Source organism: Callorhinus ursinus, unplaced genomic scaffold, assembly GCF_003265705.2.
Source record: "Callorhinus ursinus isolate GAN/ISIS: 27379988/994484 unplaced genomic scaffold, GSC_fseal_2.0 scaffold2, whole genome shotgun sequence".
NCBI lineage: Eukaryota > Metazoa > Chordata > Mammalia > Carnivora > Otariidae > Callorhinus > Callorhinus ursinus.
The window spans coordinates 92572763-92595345 of NW_027397064.1; the positions used below are offsets into that span (position 1 = coordinate 92572763).

At 47.7% G+C, this 22583-nt stretch overlaps 1 protein-coding gene across 4 annotated transcripts in view; it reads right to left on the reverse strand.

Moving 5' to 3' along the window:
- The window catches only part of MGAT5 (alpha-1,6-mannosylglycoprotein 6-beta-N-acetylglucosaminyltransferase), a 327769-nt gene that overhangs the window by 42927 nt on the left and 262259 nt on the right, over positions 1–22583 (reverse strand). For all 4 annotated transcript variants that reach the window (XM_073884745.1, XM_073884749.1, XM_025857052.2 and 1 more), the window contains one exon: positions 5244–5393. In XM_073884745.1, coding sequence (XP_073740846.1) covers positions 5244–5393 — 150 coding nt within the window. The remainder of the gene's footprint in view (positions 1–5243; positions 5394–22583) is intronic.

Sequence of the window (22583 nt, forward strand, 5' to 3'; positions counted from 1 at the left end):
ATTTTTGGTAATATAACTTTAAAAAGAATCTTTATAGCTTTAAACAGAATCCATATGGTAGCCAAGTATGGAGGAAATGTATTCTCCTGAGAGGTGATGCTTTCATGTAGCCTAAAGGGTCTCTCCCTGGACGCGTGTCTGGCCTTCTGCACTCGATGCTTGAAGGAAGAGAATAGTGGCCAAAATCGCTCCCATTCAGGTTTGGCTATACCCTCTCATGGGCTGCCCATGTCCCTAACCTGAACTACAAGAAGATTCTCTTGTAAAGAGCTAGAAGGTTTAAAGGAGACAAGACAATGATATACACCAAGTATGTTTAAATGCCCAAAGGTTGTCAGAATTGGCTGCTATGTCAAAGGCTATTTCCTAGAGACCAGCTCACTGGGTAGGCAGCCAGACTATCCTTGCTACCCAAGTGGTCTTTCATAAACAAAACCCAACACAACACAAACAATAATAACCAAGACCAAAAGTTCACCCACTTCGCTCATTTGGAAATGCCAGTTCAAAATCCCATGCACTGCAATTTGCATTATAAATGCATTAACTTGTAGATGGGGGGGTAGCTAAGAGAAATATCTGGATAAGTTTCTAACAGTAGATGCCAACCATCTTCAGCTGCCCAGCACGAACTGTTTACTATTTACAAGGTGTGAGGCAGCACAACAGGCCTATTCGCCGTCACATTAAGGATGGGCTCTCATGGTACTGAGGTCAGAGGGTTCTTGTGACAAGAGACAAACTCACGGAGAGGGCACAGATAAGGGTTAGAGAGAATGGCTAGTACTACTATAGTAAATCTCCGTGATCGTGTGCACCACAGTAACACGGATGCGCCATGTTAAAATGCGGCTGATAGTCGGCTCCCGTCCTCCAGAGCAACCTCCTGCTGTTATTTAAGGGACATCACAAGTCACAGTGCAGTGTTTTGTAAGACTAAATGGTTGACCCTGCTTACAGCATCACAGAAGTTTTACGCTGGTGTCCCTCTTTTTTATTATTACTACTTCTACCTGTGCACTTTTCACATTGCGATAGGTCCCCAGTTTACCTGTTTGTCTCCTCTACCACATCTGTGTAAACACTGGTGGGCAAAACTGCCTTAGTCATCCCTGTAGCAAAAATGCCCGGAGTAAGGCCTGGAATGTATTCGGTAGTGAATACATGTTTGTCAGAAAAATGAGCAAAAGAATAAATACTAATAGATGAGATCTTTCCAGCAATCAAGTGTCTCTGTGAGGATGAGGAGATGCTGAACATTTTCGTGTGTATTTGAGTGGGCGGATGTGCTTTTGTTCCTGAAGTCAGAGAAGATACTGAATGACCTCACTATCCACTGCATTCTACACACGTACATGGGAGGGCAAGAGGGAGAGAGTATGTGTGTACCTAAATTTTTTTCCCCATCTGGCTGGAATGGGAGTAACTTTAGGCATTGGCCACGAGGATGAAGCCTCCTTGACTATCTGAGGGCACATATTTCTGTGTCTGAAATGGAAGATGGAAGATGGACTGCTCCATCAGTTAGTAAGCGCTGGGGCTCTCTCTCACAGGTCACACCTGTGTGATGTGTGGGCAATACGGTGGAGAGGCAGGCATGGGCTGTCAGAAGGACAGTCACCCGCTGTGGAAGTCTTGGCGATTTAGGTACGTGATTCATGAGTAAAGCAAGAAATGACTCTTACGGGCACGGTCCCAAGATCCCAGATGGCTAATGGATTTCATCCTCTTTCCTTCATTCTTTATAGAATTAACCGAAGGCCTTCGACAAGCCAGGCACTGTTCTAGGCATTGAAAACACACCTGTAAACAGAACAGGCAAAGCCCCTCTCTCATCACGGAGCTGCATGAGAGTCTGGTTCCACCACCTTGAGGTGGTGGCCACCTCAAGCCCTGGATTTTTGAGAGATTGCTCAACTGCATCCAAGCTCGTGGGGAAAGTCCTGCTTGATGGGGGATCAGACATGGGGATGGGATGGAACAGGGACAGTACATACTGTATACCTCCAACCTTGCCCAGGCTGCTAGGTGAGTCCCACAGCCAAGCTGATGAGTTGACATGGTAGGGCAACAGGACTGTCATGACCCGCCCAAGTGCTGGAGGGTGAACGGCCAGAGGCTGGGGTAGCGAAGGGGTACAGCAACAGCATGAACGGCAGCAGCTTCCCCCCCTTGTTTTCCACAGCCAGAATTTGCTCTCAGCTTTTTACTGTAGAAAGGGAGGTACCTGTTCTGCCTCACTCCAAATGCTCCTCCAGTCTAGTGTAGGATGGGAATGTCCCTTCTATAAGGAGCTTCTGGTGCTCAGACTGGGGTTGGGGGGGGAGAGGTGGGCAGGAAGAGGTTAAAATTAGGAAGGAGAAGAAAGAAATCACATTAAAAGAGAGGAGGTCTTAACCCCCAAATAAAAACATGCCACCCAGTGCGTGCTTCAGTGGTACTCCTGGAGTCTGCTGGACTGAAAGCCTTGTCTATGGTCCTCTGATAAATAATTAATTCATCCAAATTTATATGCTTATTAGAAGAGTGTTAGATTCAACAACTTCCTGGCTCTTTTAGCCCCAATTTTAGTGTCACACCAAATTCCTCCAGCTTCAGAGGCCCCCTGTGGCTGGAGCCAGCTAATGACACGTGGGCCCTTGTGGCCCGACGGGGAGAAATGCTGCCGAGCATGGGGTTTCCTGGGCCTGGGTGCAGGGCTTCAAAGACGGCTCATAAAGAAAAACAATGAGGAGCTGATTCAGCATCAATCAGTTCCACCTGTCTCCCAACCTGAAGGAGCGCCAGACTCCCTTCCCTCTCAGTGAGTCTGACGAGCGTGCGGATCCCATTCATTCTACCGACCATTTGCTTCTCTGAATCTCCAGTTCTCAACTTTCAACGTGGATTGGAATAAATCGCTTTTAAATTGCTCAGAGACACAGAGGAAGGAGTTAGAGGGAGAAAGGGTTATAAATGCAAAGCCTGACTGGTCTTTAGTGTCATTATTTCAAAGCCCAGGATCCATTCGTTTCTGTGCCTGCTGCTGCATTCTGGGTATGAGGGGAGTCTCTGCAACACAAGGCCTCATTTTCATCGTATTTACCAACTGTTTTAGCCGTAATTCCACTCGGAGTGTTTTAATATATTCCAGTCAGATGAACAGGCAATCCGAAATGGGATCAGTGACATCCTGTGAAGGCACCAGTTTCTCAAGGATAAATATATGCCCCTCACGCTCAAAATTCAGCCACAGTCCTCGGCCGTTAGGTGATCTCCCACATCACGGCTCGGACATCACAGGCCTCTTCTCTTTTCCTCCCCGGGACACATCAGGGGCCCCAGCTTCGGCCTATTTCCCACTCTCTGATAGGGTAAGTGGATGGTAGGGGAAGTAAGGGTTCTTTTAAAATTTCCAAGGCTGAGTAAGACATTCACAAGGCTGGGTTAATAGGAGTGCGCGAGACAGTAATGACACGCTGTTGAAAACCAGTGCTGCCAAATGTAATTTTAAAGGAGCTTGAGCTTTTCCCACCATCTGATGTGGGGAAAAGTAAAATGAGGCAAATGGCAAAAAATAGCATTGCCACTAAAGGGCCTGGACATTCTAACGATTCTAAAATGTCATCCTGAGACAGAAAAAGAACGGGAAGCTGAGAGTACAAACTGGGGAACAAACACACTTCACTCCTGGGTTGCCACGAACAGTCATTGGACTATAGATGACCTTGCAAGGAAATGAGATCTTAATTAGTACAAACCAGATCTTTGGCCAAGGAGATAAATAATTTATCTGTTTTATTCATGGCATCACCAAAATGACTTGGAGTAGAAATGATTAAATGCATTCCCATACAGAGAAACTGAGGCAGAAAGGAGTTGCATATGCTGTTGGCTGGTGAGTGTGCATTAAGTGTTCTCCAGGTTGGGTGTTTACTCACGAGGATGGTGCCTTTAAGGGCCTAGCAGAGCTTTAAATTTGGATTCAATCAATCAATCAATCAATCAATCCATGAGTCAGGGTCGCCTGCCAGGCAAAGTGAGTGACTATGGGCCAGCCGAATGCTCTAGCCTACTTTCTCCTGATTACGGTGAAGTTAACAACAGCACCTTCTCCACCTACCTCTTTGGGCTGTTGTGAGAATCCAACAGGGCAGCGTGTGTGAATATGCTTTCCCAAATCCAAGTGTCACACAACGATGAGAAATCGCTCTTAAGCCACAGAGCCTCTCACCCACTCAGCCTTCCCCCTACCTTACGAGCGAAAACCCCACCAGCCAGCCAGGGCCCAGACCTGAGACAGTCACTGTTGATAACAAGCTGTCCTGTGCCTTAAGGAAGGGACCTCACTTGTCTTCTTCACTCTAATATCCCTTGCACCATGTCTGGCTCTTCAAAGCCAAACTCTGGTCTATTTGCAAGTCCCCTAAGGTCACGTGGTACTTTCCCAGCAGAATTATAGGCAGTGGGGCAAAATGATGTTTTCATCGCTCAACTAAAATAGTTCTCCATCAGTGGCTCCCCCAGGTACCTACCTGTTGGGGTCTGAGGTCCATCTATGTCTGCCATAGTCAGGCCCTCAGCCCCTCAGCGAAGGTTTCCTCCCACTCTTTCCCCGGCAACAGAACAGCTGGGTGGCTTTGTGGCTCCCTCCGGAATGTGTCTTCTCTGCTTCCACCACGTGGCCCTCCCCCGTCTCTCCTGATGCCAGGCCTGCCCTGCCCAGCACCCATCTCCAAATCTTTCACAGTGTCTTCCCTTCTCCCTGAGCCCAAAGGGACTCTCTCTCCCCCTCCCCCGCTGCCCTGTCTGAACTTCTTCAGGGTCCACCACCAGCTTTTTGAATGAGGAGGCGTGAGGAAAAGCCAGTTGGGGGGTCGATTCCTTGAATGGAGCCAGTGGGGAGGTGAGGGAGCCAGGCACCCCAGGCAAGCTTGCTGTGACAGCCGCTGCTTGATCATGAGGTCTGACGCTCAAGACAGGGCCTTACCTTTCCTGGTTGCCACCGTATCCCCAGGCCCTCGCTGGATGCCTGGCACAGCGAGGGTCCTTGGTAAGTAAGTTTTAAACCGTAGCAACGTCCTTCCACGATTAACTTTAAAGCCACAGCTGATCTAGAAAGCCACTGCCTGGAAATGACCGAACGAGTTACTGCAGCATTGAAAGGACAGCGCGTAAGAATCTGACCCCATTTGCAACACGAACGGAAACAGACTGTAAACCACACCACTGATGGATTTTTACAAAAATCACTAAAAACCTACCTTGGTTTCTCGGAGAAGAAACTGCAGGTCTCGTCCACTGAGGATACCGTGGTTTTTCACGTAACTGGGAATATTCTTCGTGCTGGAGCCATAAACAGTCGCGTGTACTTCCATGTAGGTGTGAATTATGTCCAAATAGATTTTCTTATTCTAAAGAGGGAACACAAAGGGAAGGCATTTATTTTTTTCTTTTCATTCTTGTAACAACCTGCCTCACAGCTGGAGGCCACAGAGACAGAGTTCTTAATATAGAGGTTGCAGGAATTTGGCATTCCAACCCATAATATTTCTTTCAAAAGTAATCTGACTGGATTTTGAGGGCAAACATAGTCATACTGCCGCCATACAATTCTGCGAGGAGGAACATATTATGTAGCAGTATATTACTGAATACCAATGATAGCTCAAGGCCAAGTGCTTTAAAGTATTATCCCCACTTTGTAAATTACCAGGGACCCAGCACTTTGCATTTGGCTCCTCTGCCCTATGGGGTAGGAAGTTTGGGGAAGGAAAGCTCAGAGAAGGCAGTCAATATTTATCTGGAGATGCTAAGCTGTCCCCGAGGAACGCAAACATCCCCAGCTCTTGCCAGTATTTCTAGTGATGATTAACGCATGTTGTCAGAACTGGATCCCACCTAGTTGGGATGAAGGGGAGACGAGAGTTTCCCACAATATACATTGATTGACTCGGCATCTGGCGAGATAATGAGCATATCCAGGTAGACAAAAAATGGAAAAAAGATTAAATGTAAACTTCAATGAACCCTGAACCATTCAAAAGTAGTTTCATTTTTATTAGAAGCAAAACAAAACCTCTTTTCTGTACTGAATTTCGAGGCACATTTTCTAAATCAAAACCACCTGTGAAGTGGAAGCGACTTATTTTCCCTTCCTCTTCACGTTTCCGTGTGACTAAGTAGCTTAAGCTGGATTTTGTAGGTTGCTTTTTCTTTCTTTTTTTTTGTTAAGTTTGAAAGATTCAAGTTCTGTAATGTTTTCCAGTTGTATAAAAGTGGGACAAGTTTTTTTTCTCATTCCAAGCCCATTTTCACACACTCCAGGAAAATGTATTACTGGCCAGTTCTATGACTAGAGACCGCAAGGGATGTAGGGGTGTGGCACCAGCAGCCACAGAGCTCAGAGAAGGGCAAGGGGCTCTGCTGGGGGGAGGGCGGCAGCGCTTCCCAGCCTCCTCACCGTGTTCTGAGACGGGTTCAGGGCCTGCCCTCTGCCATGCGCTGCCCTGGTGGGGGATATTACAAAGGGCTCTCCATTTTGTGGGAGGCATGTTTCAAATCACGTATCAGAAGTCTTCATGGCTGGAAAAACAGCCTCGTTCCCTTCTCTGTCTTATGCACCAAGATGATTTTGTTCAGAAGCAACCAAGTCCATGCCTGAACTCTAATGTATGCATTAAATGAAACACTTGGCCTGAAAGTTTAATTTCATGCCATGTTTGGTATGGCTGGAAGATGTTAAATTCATCACTTCAGAGATGTGTACCCTTGAATTAATGCAGAGGTGACTGGAAACAGTTTCTAAACCCTGACTTCCCATTCATAGCTTGAATCAAATTTAGGATCACCTCCGTGATATACACTAATTTGGGGGGTGGTTCTAGGATATGGGTCTCGTGCCAGATGTACCCGGTGATTCCTGTCCCCACAAACCCCCTTCTCAGGGACTCCAGCCCCACCCACAGCCCCCTGGCGGGGAGGGAGGGAATTCTGTAATCCCGGCCCCCTGGCACTGCTGACCGGCCCGGGTGTGTCTGACCCAAGGGGGACCCATCTCTAGGCTGGCCAGGAGCCTGGGACGTGGCCAGGCTCTGGAGGGTGCACTGTACCAATCAGACCCTCTCTCAGGAGCTCAGAATCCGGTACGCAGAGAGATTCCTGCCAGATGGCCATGGGCTATAGAGCAGAAAGGTCACTTGGTGTCGGAGTCTGGGCGATTAGGAGCCAGACACAAGTTCTGAAGAAGGCAGCTGCCAGTTTTGGGGGCCAGAGGTGGAAAGAGAGCCACGTGAGAGTTGACAGGAGGAAAGGGGAAGACCGGGACAGACCGTTGGTGATCAGAGGGACCAGACAGTGACTGAGACCAAGCATGACCGAGAGGGCATGGGAGGGAGAGGAGGAGGAAGGAAGACGGTGGGAGCCCGTGAGGAAAGCAAGCACAGAGACACGGAAGAGTGAAAACCTGGTCCCGGAGCTGCTTCCGGGTCCCACTCCATCCATAGCTGTCTCCTAGTCCCAATTTCCCAGATTTTTCTGGATCCTTCCAGCTATAATAAAAGCAGCTGCCTTCCCCCATGCCACCCCACACTTTCGCTGGAGCTACTCTGGGTGGATTCCTATCATCCAAAAGGAGGCCTGTTGGGACATCTTGTTGGGCTTTTTTCAGGGACTGGGCAGGTATCTCCCCTTTGAGCAAAAAAGACAGGCTTCCCTATGAAAAGCCAGCTGCTAGCTGGTGAAGATGGACCGAAGGCCCTTGAATTAGGTCTGCAGTGAGGGACAAAGAACAGTGAATGGCCCACCCGGTTCCTGTCCTCGAGGTACTCACTTCAGGCAGACCTAAGATTAGGATTCCCAGACCCAATGCCCGGGGAGTGAACAATATACAGGATACAACACACGTATCACGATCAGTTCCAGAAGAGGTGGGGGCTCCTTGAAATATAGCAAGGTGGCGGGGGGGGGGGAAGCTCAGGCAAATAAAAAGAAGCATATGCAGGGGCTAATAATAAAGTCTGTGAATTTATTAACATGAAGGCCTGGTCAAGTCTGAAAGGAGAAATTATCTTCCAAAGAGGATTTATGTAATTTCATGAACGAGAAAATCAAACAGGTTATTAGAGGAGAACAAATGTTTCCAATGTAACTCTAAGCTTTGAAGCTGACCTGACAACTAGGTGATTCAGCCCAGGCCTCTTGTTACCACCTGTGCAGAGTGCTGCAGACATCGGGTGAGGGTGACTCACACCATGGATCCCAGGGAAAGGTGCACTGGAGTCACCCACACGGAGCTGCCTCCCCGCTCAAAGGTAATGTGCACTGGGTGCTACAGGAATCCAAAGAACCAACTCCACCTTAGGACCATTGCCTGAATTTCAGGTTCAAATGTCCAGCTGCCTCCTCAACCTGTCTACCTTGCTGGGCTGCAGGCACTTCCAACTCAACAGGTCAAAAAGTGAATTCATCACCTTATGTTCCCAGACCAGCGTCACCCTGTGTGCTCCTCATCTCAGTGACTGACATTAATCTGCACCAGATTCATTAAGTTCCTGCACTAGAATCACCCTTGTCATTCCACACATCAAAGTAGGCAAAAAGCCCTCTTGATTCTGCCTCCATGGTATCAAGCAGGCCTTGATCCTTGCCCACCTTGATGGTGCTAGGATTAATACAACTGGCATCTTAACACATTTCCCTGTGGCTCAAAAAGGTGATTCACCTTGTCCAAGATTTCGACAAGTGAGCAGCAGCTTTGGGACTGACCACAGAACAATCTGTGTGGCTCAACATCACTTTTGAACCATGCAAAGCAATGCTATGCACATGGACGTTCGTAGTTAAGTACAAAAATATGCATGGGGATGACAGACTCCACCTTCTGGATACAGATTACTGAGGGGGCAGGGAGGGCTTGGGGAGGTGGATGAGCTTTAATGGTATTTGTAATATATAATTTCCCTGTTAAAAGTCGCAAAATATTAACCTCTACATACTTGGGTGGTGGGTATTTGATATATTAATTAAAATAGAACGATTTTAACTATATGCAATCAAGAACAAAGAGAAGCCAGTCTGTAGGACTTCAAAGCCAGCACCACTGGCACCTCACTGGAAGGCTCAGCTCCCGCCATGAAGAGAGGTTCAAGGGATCCTCTTCTCTCTTCGATGTACATTGCTATCTTTTGGGTTTAAGAAATAGGGTGCTGATGTTTCTTAAAGTAAGCATGGCCCAGCCTGCCTTTCGCAACCCTTGGGTAGGACAGAAGTGGGGAGGGAGATGTGCAGGGATGGGGACGCTTTCCAGCATCTCCCTCCCTTCCTTTATTTTAGATATTCAGGCCCAGGGGCAAAGTGCTACCATGAACTGAGTGTCTTGGATCTTGTTGATCCAAGAACTGGATCACTCCCTAGAAAGCTTTCCCTGTCTGACCTAAGAGACCAAGGTCAAAGAAAATTATCTACTCCTCAAACCCTATCACCTACAAGTTAATGAGATGCAGTCAGAAGCATCTTGCACTGACTATCAAACCCAGGCAGGCCACCACTCCTTTCTGGGGGCTGAGAGAAATGCCTCCAGTCCCAGCTGAGCAACTTGGGAGCCCCAGAACGCTGTTCAACAGCCTCTAGTTCAATTTAAATTCACATTAAGAACAACCAATCAAACTGATTAGAATTCAGATCTACCTAAACTCATTTGGAGGTGGGGGGAAGGGGAGATGAAAAGGCAAAGGAGAGAACATCCTGGAGCAAAGGAGGAATGTTTTCCGTGTGTCTGTGGATGCTTAACGATTGTAGCTGGAGGTAGGTGCATTTTCAGAATTGGTCATAAGCTATCCAGAGCTTGAATAGAAAGCTTTAGAAAAACAATTCAATTTAAAGCAATACTAGTGCACTTCTACAGCAGGGGGAGAGGCAGAAAGCACATGTGGAGAACCACGAGCCCTTTCCTTTCCCAGCCAGTGGATCAGGGGTAGAGGAATGTTCTTTGGCAAATGTCAGTACTCTGAGCTTTCGGTTGCACAGGGATCTTCTTGCCCGCCATATCCCTGTTCCCCACTGCAGACACACACATCCTTTCTCCTGGACCCTACTCCCCTCATCCACAGGGCAGCTTGTGACTTGTCATTGTTTAAGAGAAATAATTCTACAGCTCTGCCCAGAGTTTGTTGGTCTGGGGAAAGCACCTGGTGTGTGCTGAGCCCGTGGGTATCTTCCCTAGGAAGAACTGACGGGTGTGGAAGAGCCAATCCCTCCCCAGAGTCCAAAGCTGGCTGCCACATCCAGCAGAGGTCCCGTCACATGGAGGTCAAGCTCCCGACAGAGAAAAACGAAGTCCTTGTTTAAAGAAGGCCAAATGCGAGACAGCACGTGTTCTGGTAGGGTCACGAACCACGGTTCTAGTTATGTCTCAGGTGCATCCCGGCCCCTTCCCGGGTACCCAGAGTCAGGCAGTCCCTGCTGTGGCCGGAGCTAGGAAAACTGTGTTGTTACCATTTCAGCAGTAAGAGTCCTGACAAGTACACTGTGAGTGGATTTTTTTTTAAAGATTTTATTTATTTATTTGAGAGAGAGAGAGAGAGAGCACTAGAAAGAGCAAGCAAGAGTTGGGGGCAGAGGGAGAGGGAGAAGCAGGCTCCCCACCGAGCAGGGAGCCCAACGCGGGACTCGATCCCAGGGCCCTGGGATCATGACCTGAGCCGAAGGCAGATGCTTAACGGACTGAGCCACCCAGATGCCCCGACCATCATGGATTTTTAATCATTTTTAATGTAGTAGCCTCCACTTCTTCCCCTACAAATACAGAAATTGGTTGAATGCATGGTTTTATGAATATACGGTGATGAATCATATGCTTTAAGAAACACAAGTCCGTAGAGGATGACTTGCTCCAAAACCACCCCAGAAACGCTTTACTAACTTCTACTGAGACGTAACTCCTTGAAAGCTCGGGTTGGACTGTTCCATTCTGCTGAACCAAGATCTTGTGAACCTTTCTCTACCGCAGCCTCTTCCATTCACTGCATCCACCTGCATGAACTGCTGACAGTCTCTGAGCTGATTCCTTGTCCGAATGGTGATGCATCCTCCCAAGCCTTCTCAGACCCTCTCGCTGCCTGGCGGGTGCTCACGCCACCCAGCGCCTTGTGGCCAGGCCAGTCGTCCACGCCAGCACATCACCTTGTACTTCTGGCCTCACTCCCTTCTTCCTGTGCCCTTGCAGCCCTGGGCTTGCACCTCCTTCCCCAGTAACGAGCAATACTCAAACCTGCCTCGGGCCTTGCTTTCTAGAAGAGGCCCTGGGCTGAGACCCTGTTTTTAGGCCCTCACCCCTTCAATCCACCATCCTCAGGGCTGGTTTCCAGAACTGAAGATTTCGGTCCTCCGTACAAAGTTTTCAAAGGCTCCTCGTGGCGGTGAGAGACCTCGTTAGCTACGCACGCAAGGCCCCCCACAAAGCGGGCTTCTACAGGCTTTCCAGCTTCATCTCCTACCGTCCTCCCTCCCTCCTTTGTGTCAGGTCTACCTACATCCGCCTGCTTCTGCCTTGGCCTGAATCGCCCTTCCTCCCCCCCTCCTTTTCTCTCCTGGACTCCTCCCCCTTCTTTCTCTGCAAGCTGGCAATCCCTGGGCTCACCCTGGTGAAGTGAGCTGCCACCTCCTTGGTGCAGTCCGTATTGCTCAATTAATTAAACAAGAAGGCCATTAGACGGAGGTGGCTCTAATGCTGTGGTGGCCTACATAAAAGTGAAGCTGGCAAATGCCTCAAAGTTCTAAAATCAAAACGCTGGAGAGACGACCAGTCGCCAACAGCCCACTAGGCGGTAAGGCGCTGCCAAGGCGATAATCCCCCTTCTTTGCTTCCACACCTCCTCTACGTCTCTGCGCCCCCATCCCCTCCTGTCAAGGTAGTGCTCCGAACTACTTCCGGTTTGGCACTGCCTCCTTCAAACTGATTTTGTTCAAATAAACTCTTAAGCTTTTTAGTATGCCTCAGTTTATCTCTGAACAGTCACTTCCTGTTTGGCTTCCTCGGGCTGCCCTGTCCTGGCCTGCCCACCCTGCGGGGCTGGGGACTTCTGAAGGGCAGGACGCGGGAGGCGCCGGGCCTGGGGGGGAGGGCCTGGCGCAGAGCAGGAGCTCAGGACACGTTAGGGGCTGGGTGAGCAAACAGAGAGGGCACAGGACGCACAGCACATTTATGGGCTCGCGGAGAAGCTGGATCTCAGGCTCCCTCCCACTTGGCTCTCCTACCCAGTCCTGCCCAGCTTCCCACCCTGCCTCAGGAACCAGGTCCTTCCCCAACAAAACCTCCTCCCAGCAAATGAGCTTAAGGTCCATGACTTTACCTCAGGGTGTATTTCAATGAAAAGAAAAACGAGAGTTGCAGACCTTACAAGATGTCTTTCATAGTTGAGTCATCTTCCCTATAATTTAGTTCTCTCAGGAGTTGTGAGGTAGAAGGACAGGAGGGAGGGAGACATTTTAAAAAAACAAAACAAAACAAAACAAAACAAACCTACCTCATCAGCCTGTTCCTGAAGTCTGAAATTCAACCAGGATGAAAAATCCTTTTATTCCAAGATTAAAAGTTCTAAAATGCAAATCTCTGAATTTCAGCAGTGAAGCAGAAAGAATTTACATTACAGAATAATCAGACCTTAAGGTCCTTGGCTCATTTATTGCAAGTAACCACCCAAGGTTAAGGTGCGTGGGGGGGGGCACGTGTGGGGGAGGGCGGGTTCCTTGCTGTGTCTCACTCAGGCCTCCTAGGGCTCCGGAAGACTCTGGGAAGCCAAGTTTCTCTAAGCCTGCCACCCCTGACCCTTCCTCCCTAAATTCTTACCTTTCAAGGAGAAAGGCAGATGTTCAATAATTACAGTGGGAATAACGGGAACCTAGTGCTCGTCTCCAGCCTGGCCTGTGGCCCCCCTCTGGACCCATGGCCAACAAAAGAAGGGAATCTGCTTCCTTTTGCTGTCCTGGGCTCCATGCTTATTCTTGACTGGACCTCAGCTGGTATAAATTACAGCTCATCTAGCACAATGGGTTAGTTGTACATAAGCCACACTTGAGTCTGTTATGAGTGGTTCTAGAACCTACCTACTGCTGAGTTTTGGGCAGAGGGCAAAAAGAAAAGGATGTGGAATGAGTGAAAGGGAAGAATATTCAAAAGTACTTGACTTATTCTCTACTGTCCAGTTAGGTGGCTCAGATTTCTTGAGATTTCTAAGAAATTCCGAATTTTTTTTAGGCTGAATGGCTAATGTGGAAAGAGCAATCAGCCCTGTTATTGTTGGTGGATCTATAAGTATTGAATAATATCACTTCCCAATTATATTAGACATTTTCTAATATGTGCTGAGCTCGAATTGGGAATAAAATGTATACAAAAGCTACTTAAATATATACCTTCATTAAAAAACATATGGTACACACTACCCCCCAGACCATAAAATGGGACAAGCTAGAAATAAGTCTCAAGATGGCCTTCACCTCGCTGCCCAACCTGAACCCAAGCCAATCCCACCCCCAGATCTTTCTGTCCGAACCCTAGCTGGTTAGCTAGCATGCTTCCCCATTTTCCCAGCACTTTCAGGTTTCAGGGATTTCTCTGCCTTAGCACTGGGGCCTTCTGCAATTTAACAAATGCCTCTCAAAGGACCCTGGGGGCCTGCCAGCCAGTTTGTGAAAACAATGAACTCTCCTTTCTACTTTGAGAAGGGCAGGAGGTCTTCAAATGGTAAAGCTGGCTTCTCTCACAACCCTTTCTCCCCCCAGTGCAAATGCAGTCACTTACAGATAATGGTGCCCCTTACTCTGCTCTGACTGCTGCGGGCCAAGAGCAACAAAGCCCACCAGCTATGCTCCTGTGCTAACGGGTAACAGGTGGAAAACGGGCCACTGTTACCACACCAGGTGTCACAATGGAAGGAATAGAAAACCAAGAGGCTGCCTTGGCAGAACTGAGGTTCCATTTTTTAGAGAGTCCGCATGGGGTGGGTGAATTGCGGACTGAATGGAGGTGACCTGTGAGTCTCATCCACTCCTGACAAGAGTGAAGGACACGGGATCCCGATGGGCTTAGGCCAGCGCCCAACAATTGGATGCAGTCTAAACGTAGAGAAGAAGGGGTCACTTGTCAGGACTGTCCTCTGTGTCTCCACGGAAGGGTTTGGAATCACATTCACACTGGTGGGCAGTGTGACAGGTGTGAACCCGGGGCTTCTCCTGCCAATTAAACTGAGAGCCCAAAGGCCAGCCACCAAGCAACAGGTACCACGTAACTCAAAGTGAGCAGTCAGCCCACCTCCCCACACCCTGAGAGGGGAGGAGGGAGGTCATGCCTAGGGAACTGTTGGCCCATTTCCCTCCTCTACCTAACCAGCTGAGCAAGGCTCTAGAGGACCACTGGGAGAGCTTCACGTGCATCCTTGGGAACTCCTGGGGCACACAGATTAGCACCAGACCCAAGCTTTGAAATGCCTCATGGTTGGAGCCTGGGGCTGGGAGGATGCCTTGGGACGTCAGAAACAGGAACGGACCAGAACTCCCAGGATTTCTCAAAGGAACAAATGACCGTTTCCCTTGGTGCAGGTGTGGACCACACAGAAAGGTGCCCCACTGGATCCTTCGGGGAAGGGCTTTGTCCAAGGGGCCACAGGGGAGGGTGGGCTGCTGGAAACCAGCCCTGAGAGGGAGCCACGCCTTCATTTTAGGTTTCCTAGGCAAAACAGCACTTAGGAGAGGAAGGAAAGGAGCTTAACTTGAGATGATGTTCAGAGTTTCCACTATTAAACCTAGAATAGGTATTTTAATTACTGTACTTGGACTGTTCTTGGAACTGAAAGTACCAGAGGGTTTTTTTTTTTTTTTTGCAAGTTTTATAGGACTTGCCCAAAATTTTATCCAAGGGGCAGAAAAGACTAACTGTACAGTTCAAGGGAGAAAAAAGTTGTTTCTTACTTGAATTCAACAGAATCTCCCTCTTTCAACATAATGTTTACATATACAGGGGATTTTAGGTGAAGCACGGGTAAAAGTTTTTAATTTTAATAGTTGTAAGTCTATTTACATACGGCTTGGAAAAACTTAACACACCCATGGGATTTCATGCTCATTCATCACTTATGATAAAGCTAAAATAATTCTTTTTTTTTTTTTTTTAAAGATTTTTACTTAGTTTTGGACAGAGAGAGAGACAGCGAGAGAGGGAACACAAGCAGGGGGAGTGGGAGAGGGAGAAGCAGGCTTCCCACGGAGCAGGGAGCCTGATGCGGGGCTCGATCCCAGGACTCTGGGATCATGACCTGAGCCGAAGACTCAGTTTAACCAACTGAGCCACCCAGGCGCCCCTAAAATAATTACTCTTAAAATGAGCCCATTAAAAATATCAAGCAATAGTCCAGGTGGGGTACGCATATAACAGAGGTCTGAATTTGGTATGGGTGACTTTAGTCTGGAACCTAATGCTTCAAATAAGTGTGTGGTGGTGAGCCTCATTTCACTAAGAGGTGAGGAAGGGCCACATTCTGTCATTCCATCAACCACACTGGTGGCAAGATCATGGCCAGGGGACTTAGGTCATTCCCTCTGTCAGCTAGCAGGAGAGAGAAAGGCAAGATGCTATGAGTAGTAAAAGTGCAGAGAGATGGAAGAGGTGGGTGGATGGAGTCAAAAGGAAAAGGTGGTAAACCACTCTCACTTAAAGTTGTCTCACTGTGCAAAAGTCCAGGGATGGAAGGCTCCCTCATAAACCACACTTTTGCCCCGCGGCAGCTGTCAAACTTCACACTGCTCAGCCAGCACCGTGCATGAAGTTCACTCCCCGGGTCTGACCTGGAATAACCTTCTCCCTGGTGAACTTCTCACACTCTCTGAAGAAAATCTTTTTCTTGGGTGAGCGTGTACAAGGCTATTCAGAGTGAAGTGTTTGGGAGGCAGGACACCGGGGTACAAGCTTTAGTCTACCCGGAACCACCTAGATCAGCCTGGACAAGCTGCTTTATCTTTTGCAACTTCAAGTTCTTCAGTTGTAACATGAGGGGCTTGTTGCTTGGAAGGTCCTTTGAGCCCTAAAGTCCATGACTTACATTTACCACTTAGGGACGCCTGGGTGGCTCAGTCAGTTGAGCATCTGCCTTCACCTCAGGTCATGATCCCAGGGTCCTGCGATCGAGCCCTACTTCAGGCTCCCTGCTCAGTGGGGAGCTCCCTTCTTCCTCTCCCTCTGCCTTTCCCCCTGCTTATGCTCTGTCTCAAATGAATAAATAAAATCTTAAAAAAAATAATAAAATTACGACTTAAAGCACCTTCCTCCCTGCTTTCCCAGGGGTTACAGAGCCAGTAATCTGCAAAGGAGACGAGGCACAGGGGCTCTGATGGCCACCCAGGTCCCCTCTCCTCCCAGCTCACCCGTCCCTGAGTGTTGAGAGCTCGGTGTTAAACTCATTAGGAAACTGCCCTCCGCTGCTGAGAGCAATGACCCTGGGTGGCGAGAGGTGTGTGGGGGGCGGTATCCCAACTCTGGAACAAGTCACTCTCCACCTCCACTTCCCCAAAGAATCAGACCGAGGCTGGCCACCAGCTGAAAACGCGTGGAGTACCCGGAGCTTTTGACACCCAAAGGCGATCATTTGTTAACGCCCCCACCTTTAGGTCCAAGATTATCTTCAGGAGTAACTATGAAATGAAATGAATAATGACTAGAAAAATGAACAATGGACAGCTTCCTTTCTGAGCTTTGTATATGTCAGTAGAGTTAAAAAGGATGACCACGTGAAAACAAAGTAAGAGATTAATGCTTCTTAATAACTTTAATGTATTCTTCTATAAGTAGGGGAAAAAAATCTCCATTTTGGCCTCTTTCAGTAATGGGCCACATCACATTTTCTGTTTTCACGTGTTAGCTTCTGTAGATCTGTCACAGATTCCATCAAAATCAACTTGTCCTATGTTCATGGTAATGGACGGTGTAGCCATATTCGTCCACCTATCTTTACTTACAGTTTATCGAGGAACGCTTTTTATTAATTTCAAACTGTTTCTTTCATGTGAAGCAAAATATACAAGTAAGAACAAAAAAAGTGACAGGCAAAACACATATCCAACCTGGTTATCGCTGCGTGCTGGGATGAAAAGTAATTGCTTTCCTGCAATTTCTAACTTTTCCACAAGTAATTACCTTACAAACAGGAAAAACAAAATAACACCTATGTCCAAAATCACAGTAGGCAGCCCTGAAGGGTACATTTCCCATGTAGTAACTAATGTTGAGGTCTGGGAAGTGAGATAATTGGAACGGGCCATGTTTTAGGGGGGCAACCGGGAAGAGAAAATGGATTCTGAGCCCACTTACACAGGACAACGCACACCTTTCGCTTGCATTCTAGAGAGAGGGTACCCCCCAGGCCTCACCCTCCTGCTAGCCTCTCCCAGCTCCAAATAAGAAGGAAAGCTTGAGTTTGCTGAACCCCACGCAAAGCACAGCAGTTTACACTGCACGAAGATGCATGTGTTTCTCCAGGTGGGGGGTGGGGAGGACTGGTTCTATTGGTTTGATTCTGAATTACCAAAAAAAAAAAAAAAAAAAAAATCCAAAACCAGGATACCATGTTGTGAAGAAACACGGCAACACACAGCCTGGGACTAGAAAAGGTTCCATTTAGAGCTTAATTTGCTCTAAGAGAACTAATGATTTGATGCTATGGTAGTATTTGGAGGTGTTCTTCTCTTTGGAGCCCTAATGAATTAAAAAAACAAGCACCTCTTTGGGGACATCAGGACAACTAAACAGATTCATACAGGTCACAGACATGCCCTCTGGTGCCATCCCAGAACCCAACTGTGAAGTCCGCACAGGTTACATCTCCGAGTAACAGATAATTTCATGTGCGAGGAAGCGCTCATCGTTGGGATGGTTATGTGCAGGGTAAACCACACTGTTTCACAGAGACTGAGATCCTTAGGCTTGGTGGCTCTTACCAGCAGGAGGCATTCAGGGCAAACACTGTCTCCCAGGATGGATGGCAGAGTTGGGTCACCTGTCACCAGTGTCGCTTCATTATTTAGAGTAAGAGAGGAGAGAACGGGTCTGGCAGGCCAGGCCCCCACCTCTCTGGCTACCTCCGCATTAACCTGAAGGAATGTGGCTTTCAGGGAATCCATCCACATTTGTGTAAATTTTAGTAAGCAGTGTGGGGCAGAGAATGAGGCAATCTGGGGTTTTATTCTAGCTCTATGACTACTTGTGGGAGCTTCAGGTTTTCTATCTTTAAAATAAGGGAATATCATACCTGCCCTATTATAGGAGCATACACAGGAACAAATTTCTTTTTTATTGTTATGTGAAGGGGTCACAATTCCCACCACACTGTCACACACACACACACACACACACACACACACACACACACACACACACACACCCCACTCCCCACCGTGCCTCTCAAAGAGCTCCACCCAGCACCCTGTCATGTCAGAGACAGGGCACAGACCTCCATGTGGTATAGGGCAGACCCTTCACTCCCCAAGGGGTCCTCTGTCCTCGACGCTGGGCCTGACCGAGGGGATACCCCCTCTGAGTGGGCCGGCAGGGGCTTGCTTCTGCTGCTCCTCGTCTGGGTTAGGCTCTAGTGCCTAAGGCCCGTGCGTGGTAAATTTCCTCTCCAAGGCATTCGGCCCAGTGCCGTACCCATTAATACCCACGACTTCATCATGATGGATGTGTCACTTTGTAATAATGTGCATAATCCCTCTCCTCAGAATAGCAAGTGTCAACACATCTTTGTCGTAAAGGCTGGGACCTGACATGTGATAAACCAGGCCATTTAAAACCCAAGTCTCTCGGGCTCCTTCCTTCCCCTGATCCAATCAAACTAAGAACACCGTTCTAAATTCCAGGCATCACCTCCTTACACATGTTAAGGAAACCACAGTGGAATGATTGAGATTCTGATTTTGGCACAGCGGTGAAGGTTCCCTTCGAAGGACAGCTAACCACTGGCCTTCACGTGAAAGACTCAGTTTTAAGAGGGACGTGAAAAGTACCCTTTCCCCCTCTCCCTGAAATAAATCATGCCTCTTGAAATTTCGTCCCTTCATTCCTGACTTTTCGAAAACATAAAGATAGCAAAAGAAAAGTGATCGGCCTAATTCATACACATTTGAATCTAAAATGCTGCAAATAAATATTTTTAGAAGGAAAAGCAGCCAAAGTATCTAATTTAGAAGCAGGGGCTTGAAAACAGCAACAACTAAAATACACTGGGGAAATGAAGTCGAGGTCTCATCATCAACTATCATTTTGGAAAATCTCTTTCACACTTTCCATACACTCTTTGCTCCCACTCTATCAATACCTGTCCTCCACCCCCTCACATTTCTCAGGCACTGAGTTCTGAAGGTCTGTCCCCAACCGAAATGCTCACCATCACTTTTCCTAGGGAGGTACAGGGAAAGGGGCTAAAGTCAGATCTGGGGCTCAGTCTGGGCTCTGTGTGTCCCTGGCCAAGTGGTTTCACCCACCTGCACCCAGATTCTTTTTTTTTTTTTAAGATTTTATTTATTTATCAGAGAGAGAGAGAAAGAGAGAGAGAGAGTGAGCACACACAAGATGGGGGAGGGGCAGAGGGAGAAGCAGACTCCCTGCTGAGCAGGGAGCCCGAATGCAGGACTTGATCCCAGGACCTCACTGAGATCATGACCTGAGCTGAATGAAGGCAGACGCTTAACGTAGTGAGCCACCCAGGCGTCCCTGCACCCAGATTCTTCAGGTGATAACCAGTCTCCCTTCCAGAGAGGACCCAAAGAGCACATGAGATGATGTGGACAAGTGGTTCTGGAACTACAAAGAGCTGTGCCATAGTTAGGATCTTCTCAGGATTTCTAAATGTTGTGTTCTGTATGAGTCAAGCCTTTCTTCTCTATCCCTTGTTCACAGCTCACTAACTGTTGCTTCGAGTCTTTAAGAAACTCCCTCCACTTAGAAACGCGGCCTGCCACTGACCATCCTAGGCAGTCCTTAGTCCCTTTGGAAGTACTCAGAGGGGCAATTCTTCTTGACACTTTCCTCAAGCAGATCACTAACAGCACCACCTGTCCCCCCACCTGCCAATGAACCCCGAATTCCCTCCTTTGTAGGGTCTCCCACCCTGCTAAACACTGCTTGAGCTGAGTGTGTCTCCTACTCTCCTTGACTCCAAGCCCCTGGGGGGGACCTATTCATTATACCTCCAATCGTTAGTCTAGAAGCTGCTCAATCAACATCTGCTAAATGAAACAGTGAGGAGTCCAAGAGCAAAGACATCTAGGGTCTGAAACCAGATAGGGAGAAGCAATGGGTTGAGAGTGGGCAGAACGATATTGAAGAAGTGATGTTTACTTAGTAAAACAAACCATGCAGGGGGTAAGAAGTGGCCCACTGTAGTGCAGATCTGGGCCCAAAGAATTTCATGTTTAAAAGGAGCTCTGTAGGGACTCTTTTAGCAAAAATCAGTGTCTTAGATTTCGGGGGTGGGGGACTTAATTCTCAGAGACTGAAACACACATCCTGGGACTTAAATTTGTTCTCCGTGGCAGACAACTCCACACCGATCCTAGCGGAAACAGAGTCAGAGCGAGCTCCTTGGAGAAGTCCTCCCTCTGAGAGGGTTATGTGGACCTGCCACGGGATTCAAAACAAAATTCTGTTTCTGAAAACAACAGCAACTGACGTGTTGAAAATAATTAATTTCTTTCCATATTTTCCGATGATCAAAATTAGTTGAAGCTGAATTTTGCTTTTGGTGTCTGGTTTGTTTGGAGGGCACCAGGCCTTTGCCAGAACCTCATACAGTCCCTCATCTAACTAACAAAGGGGACTGCACAACGTGGGGTGCACAGGAACATTCGCTGCGATGTAAGAAAAACCTATGAAAATGTTCGCTTACGGTTTCCCATGGCTTTATAACGTACATAACATTACGGTACTGCACATGTTTTAAATAAATTAATAGCTATGGATTGGGAGGTCCTACTTTTCTTTTCCCCCACTGACGTGGCTCTAACAACCAAAACCAAACTGAGAAACAAGTGGCAGTCCAGCCCCCAGCAGAAGCTTGCAAATATCCACTTGTCTGCAGTGAAATGGAGTGAGCAAGTCAAATTCTGCTGGTATCTATCTTTCCTAGAAGGAAGGGTTGGGAGAAGCTGATGAAACCACACAAAGGCCTACCCTGTCTTGGTCACTTGCCATTCTCAGGGAGAAAGAGTAATTCTAAAAGGGGAGTGCCACTTATCTTTAAAATTCCAGCAAGAGGTGGGAAGGGGACAGTGAACATCTTCATTAAAAAGGTTCTCAAGAGGAGGCATCTGGTCTTCCGTGTCCTTGGCAGAATTTGAGCTCAGGCCTCCGTATTTTCTCCCCAGCAGTCCCCCAACACCCACTTGGGCAAAAACACAAGCACTCCAAATTTATTACAGGAGCAGCTTGTCATATTCCACATTAGTTCGGATTTCAAATTTATTCAGGTCACCTTCACACACCATTAACTCAGTTACCCAGCAAGCCATTAGATACCATATGTGTATGACTACAGGCCTCGGGGTCTCCAGGAGAAAAAATTAATCAGGGGGGGACCCATCTAGCTGGTGGGTCTCCTGGTTCAGCTGGTAAAGCATATGGAGCTGTAGCACAGAGGCCAGGCTTCACTCTACTTCAAAAAAAAAATTAAAGGGAGAAAGCCTTCCTTTAAAAAAGGAGCAGCTCTAGAAAAGGCAGAGGGTGCTACCTCCGTGCAGATGTTAGCGGGGTCTCTTCCCTTAGGTGACTTTTCAGATGTTCCCAAGCTTAGCATTTATGCAATTTAAATAGGCTAAATTTAAAAGTCAATAAAACATCAGTAAGAGTAACTTGGCAGACTGAGAAACATCAAATATATTTAAATTAAGTGAGTCCAAAAAGACACTTAATGAGATGATCACCATTTGCAAGTGCTAAGGAACTAATGGAGTGGGCTAAGAGGCCCTGATGACGGAGAACATCAAGGGAAGTAAGATAAACAGACTTCTGTGCCTCTTGATGGTAAGACCCAGCCGCACCTATGAAGTAGCCTTGCGCAGAAATTAAACCTCTGTGTGATCAAGCTGTAATACCTTAGCTGCCGATTAAAAAAAAAAAAAAAAGAGTGGGGAGAGGTGGACAGTAAACCCCACCACAGGCGCGCAAGGAGTAAAATGCAGACTGTGGGAAACTCTTCAAATACACGGGTTTCTTTGACAGACTCCCATGAAATGAGAGTTCAGGAACAGACCCAATCACAGTGTGTGGCTGACTGAAGACAAGGAAAAGGAATTACGAGCCCATCTCTGAAATCTGAACACAGGCTGTGAGTCCAAGATTAAGACCTTCCTATTCGTGATTTTTAGGTGTGAAAATGGTATTGTGGTTCTATTTCTTTAAGAGTCCCTCTCTTTTCGAGGTACATGCTGAAATCCTGGGGGATGGAATGATACCTTGGATTTGCCTCAAAGTCATCAGAGGGCGGGGGATACAGATGAGCCACGAGGAGCTGGAGCTGGTAACTGGAGAAACCGGCCGATGGGTCCGCAGAAGCTCATGATAC